The 12364-nt window shown below is 46.4% G+C and overlaps 1 protein-coding gene across 1 annotated transcript in view; it reads left to right on the plus strand.

Moving 5' to 3' along the window:
- Positions 1-292: 292 nt before the first annotated feature.
- Positions 293-12364, plus strand: part of T265_15489 (hypothetical protein) — a gene marked incomplete at both ends in the record, with an annotated part of 25494 nt that continues 13422 nt past the window's right edge. The window contains 9 exons of the mRNA XM_009178357.1: positions 293-527; positions 2659-2866; positions 2903-3099; positions 4508-4744; positions 6095-6376; positions 7234-7569; positions 10440-10874; positions 11084-11318; positions 11354-11691. Of these exons, the coding sequence (XP_009176621.1) occupies positions 294-527; positions 2659-2866; positions 2903-3099; positions 4508-4744; positions 6095-6376; positions 7234-7569; positions 10440-10874; positions 11084-11318; positions 11354-11691 (2502 nt within the window). The remainder of the gene's footprint in view (positions 528-2658; positions 2867-2902; positions 3100-4507; positions 4745-6094; positions 6377-7233; positions 7570-10439; positions 10875-11083; positions 11319-11353; positions 11692-12364) is intronic.

Below are 12364 nucleotides of genomic sequence, written 5' to 3' on the forward strand. Positions count from 1 at the left end.
AACTATTTCAGCCGATCCCGAACGTAACTTGATGCGACGAATTTTCAGACGTCATGTTAAAGTGAGAGTGCTAGCCTACCGTGAAGCGTAATGGACACGGAAAGCCAAGGAAATGGAAATGCTCAGAAAGCCGGTAATGCCCGAAGATTATTCCAGTTGATCCGTGCGACCGATCCTCGGTAACCACCTATGAGCGAAACCATCGGGGATCGGAATGGAGTGACCATCTTAAGTAAAGAGAAACTCCTCGACCATTGGGCTGAATACTTTGAGTACGGTAGTGAAGCATCAGTGCCAACACTGATGTTGCTGTCTTTGATGATGATGATGATGATGATGAGGATGATGATGATGATGATGAGGATGATGATGATGATGATGAGGATGATGATGATGATGATGAGGATGATGATGATGATGATGATGATGAATACTTTGAACAGCAATTATCGTTGCCAATAGCTGCCACTCATCTGAAGCCCACCGTCAACGTAGAAATCTGGGCGATTAACGTGGAAGCCCCTGCAGTCTAATAGGTTTACGACTGCATATATCCTCTCAAGCGCCACTGAGCTCCTGGTTCGGATGACCTCCCACCCACATTGTTCAAATATGGGGCCGAAGTCCTCAGTCAGCGCTTGTCTGGTCTGTTTGCTTGCCCCTCAAGGAATGCTTCGGAAGTTTGCCTACATGAAAATTTCTCTGGATTTCAAGGCTTCCGGTCGCGTGAGATTATACGGAGAGCTCCTGAAAAGCTCTCGTACAGAAAGTGATGTCCATCAGGGGTGCTCGCTCTCTATTCCTATTTAATTTCTTGATTTATCAGATAATGAGACGGACGCTAAAAGGTCTCGGAAACCCTGCTGCTGACGAAAACTTTCTCAATCTATAACACATATACGACATCGTTCTCATCTTCGAAGAGGTGTAGGTATTTTGGATAAAGTGACCCGTTCTTTTGGTATACACCTTTCACCCACCAAGTGTAGTCATGCGCCTGGATATGCAGTCACTGAACACACCACTTGTAATCCAGAAAGAGGCACTCGAAGTTGTGGAACCGTTTGAGTGTCCCAAAAATTGTGTTAGTTCCGATTGTGGTATGACACATGAGGTCATTGCCCGTATCTACAAGGCTCGGTCGTCACAAATCGGTATATCTCTGAATTTCAATCAACTTGCGTATCCGACTGTGCTACGGGCTGTTTTGTTGTATGTTTGTTAGAATTGGTCTGTTAGACCTGGAGAACTGAGACTTCTTTAGGTGCTCGACAATTGTTGTCTCGTGTGGGTTGGTGTTGATGAATCCGTAGCGATGCTGTTAGAAAGCGAGTTTTTGGCTGTGCAACGGGTAATTCCATTGAAGAGTGCGTCTACAGTAGTGAAGCATCGGTTTTGAACACTGGTTTGCTGTCGATGACGGTCCTGACGATGTGTCCTGCACCAGAAGCGGCGTTGGTTGGGACATGCTTTGCGCATGGCGAAGAGAGTACTGTCTTTCGTGCCCAAATCAGAATGGCGAAAGCAGAGCTGTGGCCAACCCTTGACCTGCCCGAGGGGTATGGAAGAGATGGCTAAACGTTTGAGTGCTGACGGCACTACTCGCCCTCCAGGATGGAGACCGCGTGATCGCCACTGCGCCTGGTTGGAAGGGGCTGCAAGATATGACTGTTACTCGAGGTCAATGGCGTTCTTGTTTTCAGTTATTATCCAGATCGCCTGAATGAGCGCATGGGTGTGTAGGCACCTCGGAATGATTGTATTAAGCTAACACTAAGTCTCTTCCCTCTCCACCTTTATTCTTTTCTTCGCAGTAGGGTTTTCAAAAAAATCATGGCTGTTCGGCAGCGAAGTATCAGTGTCGAACACTGATGTTACGCTGTCGATGCTGATGATGGTGATTGTACTGCTGATGATGATGATGCTGATGATGGTGATGATGTTGTTGTTGATGATGATAATAATAATAATGTTGATGATGAGACAGTGGAGCAGTTGGCTCAGGGCGAGATGGCTCAAGTGGTTAGAGTGCGAATTTACTGACCGGGAGGTCCGTAGTTCGAACCCGACCTCTGACTCTCGAATTCCTCTATCTAGGCTTGGGCAACCTGGCAGTATCCCAGCCCTCGTGCAACCTTCGGGTAGTATGGCAGCTAGGCACTGGAAGTGTTTTACGGGTGAGAGGAGCAGTTGGAAGGGTCTCCAGGGAACCAGTTCTATAAATTCGTTCAACTCCTCTAGGATACTGTCTTGTTTTCTCTTTCAACATAACAGTAGGCACCTCACCACAAAGATGTTATGGACCATGTCCAGGTGGTGTATCTACCTACACGAATCTTGGATTGGTATAAGTGATTTTGTAATCCTTGCATTTATCTTGTCATTCGCTTCCTTCTCGTTTGCTGTTGGATTTAATTGTTTATGTGCCTCACATTACAACAACACGAAGTCACATGGAGCATGAAACAGACACTACCCAACTAGGTTCTTTGGACTTCTTCGTCTTTCTCGTAGTTCACTTCGTTCATCCAGTAACATCAGAACTAATCGGCCTTACTCAACGGATGCACCAATCAATCCCTATTGTGGTATTCTTTCTGGCAATTTTTATCCATGACCTTAACGCTTGTTTACATCAAGTTTCGTTTCTGATTTCAGACAATGAACGAGGCCGCGCTACCAGATGATGATGACATACTCAATAATTGTGGCCCAATCGACATACCTTTGCCTCCGGAGCCGGTCCAAGCTCTGGATGCGACAGGACCTCGTCTGATGATAACCAAAATTGAAAGCGAAAATTTCAAATCATATGGCGGGAATCGGACGTTAGGTCCGTTTCACAAGAACTTCACGTGTGTAGTTGGTAAGTGTCCTGACACGGTTTCCTCCAATTCTATAGGACCGAATGGAAGTGGCAAAAGCAATGTGATCGACTCCATGCTGTTTGTTTTCGGATATCGTTCAAGCAAAGTTCGTTCCAAGAAACTCAGCCAGCTGATACACAACAGTGAACTGGTTTCGAATCCAAACAGTTGCATGGTGTCGGTCTACTTTCAAAAGATTATAGACCATGGACCCGGTGTTACGGAGTACGAAGTAAGTAACGTGGATTTTGGTTTGAATTTAAATCGGATTAAACCGCACAATGTACGCGGTAAGTTGAGGATCTACTTTACAATACGTGAACGCTTGTGCTCAGCTTGACCTCACATGCGCAAGCTGATCGTGACCTTGGGTCAGATCTGGATTGTACAAAATGAAATCCTTCAGCTGTGGCACTCCTTTGAGTGCAACTGGAGTGAAGTACAAGTACTGAGGCTAGAGGGAGTAAGCCAAAATACATAGGATATGCCTAAGGTATCGGCTGATCAGGACTAGCTCGCGGCCCAACCTATCCAGCGCGTGCGCCGCTTGAATAGCAGTCAACTGGCCTTCAGGGATACCAGTTACACCCTTTTTTTACCATCAAACCCAAAGCAGTCAAACCCCAGCAATGCCGTCATCTTAGTCGAAATTTAACGGGAGCCAGTCGTTCCGTGCATTGTCTATTCGGGATTTAAAAAAAAAACGATTTACCCGGTTTTTTTAAACAGCATATGTTTCATCAACCCAATGATGGCACTTCGCAACTTCCGTTTAACCAGTTCATCCACGAGAATCTAGTCTGCAGGGCGCTTGAGGGTTGTGTCTAATAATTCGCCTATGGTGTCAAACATGAATCAGATCAAATCAACTTCATAGATCTCGCAGCACATCTTAGCCGCGGGTATTAACCCCAGCGCATCCGTTGCACGTTACCGAATCCCACTTGCTCGCGCTCAGTAAACTATTGCTTGTCAGTTGATCAGACCGACTATGTTGTGCTCAAGACACTTAATTTATCCATTTCATTTCGGCTGGAAGCGACGCTGAACGACTAAGGTTCCGTTTCAAACCTCGAAACCGTCCAGCGGATCTATGAAACGAACTACAGTGTCACCAAACAAACTAGGTCGTTCAATTTTGACACGCTTTCGTGACACAGTTGCCTTATAACCCATAGTGAACACGAGACAGAACTCTCAAGTCACGCTTAAGTCATGACGGGAGTGGTTGTCCCGAGCTGTCAGTTGGGGTTCACGTTGCATTATCCAGGGGCTACAGTTTATGAGGATGACCTAACCAAACAAATCCTCCGAATTCCGTCCCCTGTCACGTGACTGTTCTCACTGTTTGAAGACAAGTATGCGGAGTTTCAATTTCATTTTAATTTACTTCACCTCGAACCGCACGTGACGCTTATTCCAACATCCATATATCTCAGGTCTATATTTCAGGAAGTCATGATTACTCGTTTCCCCTGTATATCAGTGAAAAAATTAGGGAACATGAGAGAAGTAATTGTTGCGACTGTCCATTCTGTTCATCCGGTTGAGACTAGTTTTTGGCCCTGTGCCACACTTTTAGCTCCCAATATCCTTCTTGTGTTCAACATTGGTGTCTTCATTTTACCTCAACATCACAGGTAGTACCCAATACAGAATTCGTCATATCGCGGCGGGCCTATCGTGACAATTCTAGTACTTATTGGATAAACAACACACGAGCGGTGTATAAAGACGTGACCAATTTGCTGCGTAAACATGGAGTCGATCTTGACCACAATAGATTCCTCATCCTCCAGGGCGAGGTGGAACAAATTGCAATGATGAAGCCGAAGGCTCCCAGTGAACACGAGGATGGATTCCTGGAATATTTGGAGGTAGGTCTCGTCTCGTCTCGTAAGCAACTCACTCGCCCAACATTCACTGCTTAAAATTCATTTTGCTCTCTGTTTTGGGCAATGTAAAACTGAAATAAAGCAAAGAACGTTTGTCAGAAAATTACAACTTGGGGCATAATGTCGATTCTGACTTTGATTGGCTGGTGATTGTAAGAGTGGGAATACAAACATTCCCAGGATGTTCTGTTTCGCGAGGTCAATTCATCCATACCGTGGAACATCGCTGTCACGAAGCTATTCTCGAACCCGTGCACTTTCTGTCCAACTTGCTCTTCAGCATGATTTCCGTTATGACGAATTCTTTTGGGATAACCAACTCTCATACTCCGAATTCCTGGTTTAATATCGTCAGGATGGGAAAGAACTGTTAGGATTCAGATTGTAAATTCTATTTTGTGATTACGTGGCAGTTGTGTTGCGTATGCGTATCAAAGCCTGGAAACGAGGTAGCTGTGATCACTGCGAATCATATTCTCGGTGTAGGATCACATCATATGTGCCGTTCGGCGTACAAGCGGTTGAAGTATACCCTGGAATAGAAGTGATAAATGACTAGACTCCTAGGAACCTAAAACACGTGACTTGATACTTTAAGATGGTAGGAACTCAGAGTGTCACGTTCGCAGGACTGATGTGCGGTAACTCAATTCCTGTCGAGCTTCCCAACAGTTACATGGTAACGCAGTAAAAACCTTCTGAAGCACCCACTGCCTAGTCAATCCTGTTAAATTCTTTTCGAGATAAATCCCCACTATTCTGATAGCAACACCAAAGGTTTGATTGTCCCTACACTATAAACTACGCTACTACCCCACTAGACTGTTTCACTTCATGGATAAGTGCCGTGCCACAATACCGCCACAGTTTCCATCCTACCGGCATTCTCTCAGACTGTTTGGGACCGGTGGTCTAGAACCTTGTCTTTCTCACACAGTCATTCTCCCTTATTTAAGTAGAATTGTATAGCAGGTGACATACTGATGACATTCAAATGAGATCGTCAGGTTCGTGGACACCCAATTTTATAGAAGAGTCGGGGGATTGATAAACTCGAGAATGTTGAACACTGGCGGGAGTTGCACTGGTCGAAGTGACGTCCAAAGACAACTAAGTTTTAGAGGTGCATAAGACCTCGGAGAAGGCTGATATTTTTCCATCTCCCACCCTGAAATGGGAGAAATACCGCATAGATGAACCGCTTCGACATCCCCCGGTGTTGTTTTCCGTGTCTGGTTTTCGTGTGCCTTTTGTATCGTTCGCCGCATCATCTTCAGGCGATGTTCTTTCTTGTCCCCATCCCCACTAACAAACTTGTGTCTTCCACCAAAGGACATCATTGGATCGAGTCGCTTCAAGGAGCCACTGTCCATCTACGGGGATCGTATCGAACGTTTAAACGATTTGCGCCTGGAGAAACTAACCCGAGTCAAAGCGGTGGAGAAAGAAAAGGATGAATTGGAAGGAGTACGAAACGAGGCGGTAGGCTATCTACGACTGGTGAATCAAGTGGCTCGTATGAAAAATATCTTGTACCAACAAAGCATGGCCAAGGAACGTGCGATCGAGGAGGAGACGAAAGTCAAGCTCGAAACTGCACAGGCTGAACTCCGGGTATGTTGCGACCACCTCTTCGAAATACGCTATATCAGCAGTTCTCAGCCTACGCACCCTGTACATCTTTCCGTATGCCCCCATCATCTGTAGCTGATGATGATATCCAGCGCAGTGGTTGATTAGGTGGCTGATTTGTTAGCCAAGCTTGGCAATTGGCTTGCAGCCAAGCCGGCCAGTAGTAGCAATACATTACGTCCATTCAAAATTACCTTCAAAACAATTCATTCGTTCAATCGTAGGTGCTTCTTCTTTTGGAAATTCATCGTCATTGGTGTACTTGAACAGCCGTAGCTTGTCTTAAAAGTTCTTCGGTTCCCTTAGGTCGCTTTCCTCGTTCAGAGGACTCAAATTCTCCAGTCATACGTGTTTGAACGCAGCCAAATTGCACCTGAAAAGACTCATTCAGACTGCCTTTTCTCATGGGTAGAGATGGTCCAAGTGGTTAGAGAGCGAATTTACTGACCGGACAGTCCGTGGTTCGAACTCGACCTCTGACTCTCGACTTCCCCTGTCTGGGCTTGGGCAACCTGGCAGTATCCCAGCCCTCATGCTTCCTTCGGGTAGCATGGCAGCCAGGCACCGAAAGGGTGCTACAGCTGAACGATAATTCCATGTTTAGCCGCGCAAATTCTGCTCCTTACCTTTTGTGACTTGGCTCTTTCTGTGCTTGTCATCTGTCGGTTTTTCCCTTGTAGTAGACGGACCTGGACACTGACTTTCCGTACATTGAGGCAGTTTACTCGCCAGGCGGGCTGCTCTCTGTCACGTACCCGTGGGCCCCAAACTTGCAGCTGGAATAGATGTGCTGGTTTTTCAGTGTCTGTTAATTTCTGTGTCTACCTCTCTCCACACAGAAACTGACCGGGGACATCAAAGAAAAGTCCAGGGAACTTGCCAAAACTGAGGCCGATCGCGATCAGCTGGTCGAACGTCACACCGAACTGCTGCAACGCCATCGTGACACCAAAGCCAAATTCTCCGAATTCGAAGCCGAAGATAGTCGTTTGAGAGATGAACACGCACACATTAAGGCCAACGGACGAAAGCTTTCCAAAGCCTTGCAGGCTGAGACCAACAAGCTGGAGGAATTGCAACGTTTGCCCGGTGAGGCAGACTCACGAAAACAGGCTATTTTGAAGCAGTTAAAGGAACTGGAAGAAACCAAGAAGCAACACGAGCTCGCCTACCAGGTGAATGAATCTCCTTCCCCCCTCATTATTACTTCACTTCGCGAGTCCCATTTTTCTCATCTTGTTGGAAAACAAAGGAGTCACATCTGAAGGAAATGACTTCAGTGGTGCAGACATGGGCAGTGTTCCCATCCACCAGGCTAGTTCGCTCAGGGTGTCTTAACTCCTTCAGGGCGAGCATTTTGGCCGTCTGGTTTCCCTCGATCCCAATTACGCTAGTTATCGCCGAATGTCGTAAGCGTTCGTTTCTTGTGGCTACTTCGATGTGAGGTGGATTGTATTGGAGGTGAATATTACTGTTGGATGTCAGAAAGGCAGTACTTTTTCACACATCTTGTTTTACCTCGCTTAGTCGTCAATGATGTAACGGATTCGCATGTGACCTTGAACCTTTTCTGCTGGTGTTAAACGGCTCCGAAATAGACGCTTTCCTGAATAACTTCAACCAAGCGCATCTCTTCATACAGTTCGCTTTTGAAATCAAGAGTGACAACGCATTCCACTTCTTGTGAGTTCAGTTAGTCGGACTGTCTGCGGGTTCAATTCAGTGATCTGTCTACAGAATGTCCACGGTGACAGGTCAATACACAAACTTTCATAGTTTTGTGTCACTGAGGCACAAACGAATTCTGATTAACACTGTAACGAACCGAGCGAGGCGCATCTGCTCCGCGGACACACCCTACTCTCAGGGTCGACAGTTGTCGAGGGAGATTTTTAAATCCAAAAATATTTGAATGTCGTTTTCAACAGTCCGTCAGGACCAACCTACTTGAATCTACTCCATAAAGCAACCTCTTGGCGGTTGCAGTCATTCGCTGCTTGTTTCGATCCGTATAACACACGTTTCCGGCTGCAGCTCTGCGGTCCTGGTTTACAGCCAACCCTTTGCTTTCCTTAAACCTCAAAGACAAGATACCAGTCCTCTCTCAGTATACGGTTGTGTATTCTTTCTTCTTCTGTTGTTGTTCAGTGGAATATGCTGGTAACTGACCAAGAGAATACCTGAGCATCGCTCTCGCTAGGCCCTACGGTTCAGCCAAAGAGTTGATCCCGTCCCACCTAATAGTCACCGGTCACATGATCCATTGGAAAGAGTCGTTTCATGTTATATCCCGAGGAGCACCCAACGGACTGCTACTATCGATCCAACAAGGTCGCCTGACGACAGCCAAAGTAGTCGAAACCCGGTACCAGGCCGTCATAAGTGTTCGTACGAACCCTGAGTCTGCCTTGATCATGTGACACGAATTGATCGACCCAGTCACTCAACGGCTCTCTAGACCGTCCCACAGCATGCGGTGTATGGGGTGCGCTGACAACCAGTCACCCTGGTTTCTGCGTTTTCTAATTTAGGAGCCAACTTTGGCTGTTTATTTCACCACTTACTCCTATTTTAACCATTACATGCGTACTTATTTGACGACGAGATCTCGAAAACATTACTGTTCGCCAGTGTATTCTTTTTCAAACCCTGAGAACTACTCACTCAGAAGCACCGCATAGAAGGTCCAATGAGTAAAGTCAACCAGGTCAGGTACGATCTTCCTGCGCATAGCTGGCATGCAACATGAAGGTCGTTAGACCTAAGTACATCGTAGTTGGAGTGGTGGTAGGTTTCCTCAAGCTGACCGCGCTTAGATAGCAGGTGAGTGCAGGCCATAAACGTACACATCCAGCGGGCAATCGAAACGAACTCGATGGAATCAGACGCGACTCAGTTTATCCGGTTGGAAATGACTGGCGGTGCTACATTTTGCATTACAGCTGGTAAAACTGATGATCTGAAACTCAGGGTACCATCGCAACATTGTGTGGTGACAAATTCATACAGTTCAAATAGGGATGGACTTATCGGTGTCTCTCTGTAGACTCATTGCTCCAGTTAAACAATGTCCAGGTACTAGCCTTCCTCCAGGACTAAAAATTGAGATAGGCGACACTAGAACAACAGCAAACAGATTTTCCAATGGCCAGTGAACTGACTGTATGGTAGGACAAGTAACATGTATTATGCGTGTACCATCAGAACTTCCAGTTCTTTTCAACTTTCTAAATAAGGCCTAATTGTTCTGGTTGAAACTATTTTCAGTTTGACCACTAATATGGACTCAGTCCGGGGCGAAATAGCTCAGTGGTTAAAACGCGAGTTTGCTGACCGGAAGATCCGTGGTTCGAACCCGACTTCTGACTCTCGACTTCCCCTGTGTAGGGTTGGACAACTTGACAGTGCCTTAGCCCTCGTGCTTGTTCCCGGTGGCATGAGAGCTAGGCACCGGAAGGGTGTTGCAGCTGAACGATTTATGGACTCAGTCCATGCCATCTGTTGTTCCAAGTTCACAATAAGCTCACGGTTGAACAAACAAAATTAGTGTGTCTGAGCTGTGACGGCCCACAACCCGAGAGGCATTCTAAAGGCATGTAGCTCAGGAGCTCGATGATCAGAGATGTTAAGCCAAGAATAACGCTGGTCAGCCATTTCGTTCGCCATTCAACGTCCCAGAAACATTGTGGACAAGCACATCGCAGATATCATCTGAAAGCCTCCGCTTACTCGATTTTCGATATTGTTGCTTCGGAATTGTTTGAAAGTGTGGCTGGTCTCAACGGGACAGAAGTAACAAATCATCCAAGTTCGAAATAAAGCTTGTTTCTCTAACTTTTGGGCTTTCTCAAGCACCTGAACGCTCCATATTTCTCCTGGTCCAAATTCTAGTTGACCAGTCTTACTCATATAGTGCCACTGGGATCGGAGCCCCCATTTGTTTTTGTTACTTCGGGGCAAACGCATTATTGTCATAATTTGATTGAGTTTCTTGTGTATTGCGCTTCACTCATCACATTTTAACCTACTTTCTTCTCGCTATTAGGAAACCGTCGATAACTTGGCCAAGGAAACCGCTCCACTTCGGATAAAAGTCGAGACTGCAGAGGCGGCACTGGCCCCCCTTCAGGCTGAGGCGGACGAATTGTCCAGTAAACTCACACTCGAACGTGAGCAGTTTGATTTGGTCATGGCCGGTCGACGTAGAGAACAAGAGCGAGCTGACACAGCACGTAAACGAGCGGAAGAAGCGAAACAAAAACTGGCTGATCGTGAAGCCGAATTGTCCGAAGCAACCCGACAGTTGACCACCGCTCCCAATCCTAGTCGCCGTCAGTCAAGTCAGTCGTGTGGGAATTTGGTGACGGGTCTGAATTCAGCCTTACGAGATTTGAACGAAGTGAAGATGAAAGAGGCGCAATTGACAAAGGAATTGCATGAGCTGCGGACCAAGTTGGCCGAATCGAAGTCAACGTTACAGGTGGATTACCATTTTTTTGACAGCTGGTGTTTTCGCACATTTGCAGCTCTGTATGAATCACGTATTGGTTACAAAACCTTCCAGACTCACGGTCCTTTCATCTAAAAAGTTTTTGATTGGTCCTAGGCTGAGGCAAGAGGAATGATAATCAATGTTTTTTAGAAATGGTGCCGATACTCGCTACCCATAGTCGTACGTTCCAATTTCAGGCGGACACCTCCCGTGGACGTGTTCGAACCGCTTTACTCGATGCCAAACGTTCTGGTACACTGCCTGGCATTATCGGCCGCCTCGGTGACTTGGCTGCAATACCCCAGAAATATGATGTGGCCATTTCCACTGCATGCTCAGCTTTGGATCACATCGTCACCGACACCATGGATACGGCGCAGCAGGCCGTGACATTCCTGAAACAAAACAACCTCGGTTTGGCCACGTTTATCGGTAAGTCTTCTGGTCCTCCTTTCTTTTACATTCAGTTTCGTTACTGAGGCCTGTTTATCTCAAATCCTTTTGCACAAGGTTTTGCTTTTCCGACCTTTTACCAACATCCTCATGGCGCGGATCTCTCCCTCCCCTCCCAACAACAGCATTAGACAAAATTAAAAAGTGGGAGAATAAAGCGAACGCGGTATTCGTGACGCCCAAAGGAAACTTTGTCGCTGAGCGTCTCTACGACTTGGTGGAAACAGTCAACGATTCTATTCGACCGGCCTTGTATTTTGCACTTCGGGACACCCTGGTTACTGACAACATGGATGCCGCGGTTCAACTCGCTTTCAAGCAACGGCAACGATATCGTGTAGTCACGCTTCAGGTAACTACAGACTGATTTTTGTTTACTATAACAAACCATTCAGTAGAATTCCCACCATCTGGTAGGTTTTCTAGCTGGACACATTATCTTGGTTCTAATCCGTCCAACGCGAATTCCCAAAGTGGGTTAGAAAACGCTAGGTCGACAGATTTGCGGGTATCCCGACTTTGATGGAATGAACTGAATGAAGGCGCTGCATGTTTGTGAACCAGTTTCACAAGGAGGCCATGTTCCCGGCTTCCATCCAGACTGTTTAGGTTCTATGCACTTTCCATCTGACTTGATCACCGCATCATCGTAAACTGTACTCATTCGCAAGTTGATTTAGTCCCAGCGGGAGACTCAACAGAATCTCCAGTTTATGACGTCCTTCGTCAATTGAATGTGCCTCACAAACGCCGCTCCACGTTTCATTCGGTACAATATTCCAGATATCGGGGTATATTTTTCTGACGGGACATACTACTCCTAAGTTTGCTTGAAACTATTTGTACATGAACACCGAGTTCGATGGATGTAAAATAAATACTCGTTTGCAAATCAGGGCTCGAAGAGACTGGACCTTACCGTGGTGTGGCGGTTTGTGTACCTCGGAGACCCATTGAGCTATACTGGGGGGGGTCCGCGCGACACTCACAGAGTCTCTCACACCAGGTTGTCAATGGTTAGAGGT

The sequence above is a fragment of the Opisthorchis viverrini genome (assembly GCF_000715545.1).
Source record: "Opisthorchis viverrini unplaced genomic scaffold opera_v5_544, whole genome shotgun sequence".
Classification (NCBI taxonomy): Eukaryota; Metazoa; Platyhelminthes; class Trematoda; order Opisthorchiida; family Opisthorchiidae; genus Opisthorchis; species Opisthorchis viverrini.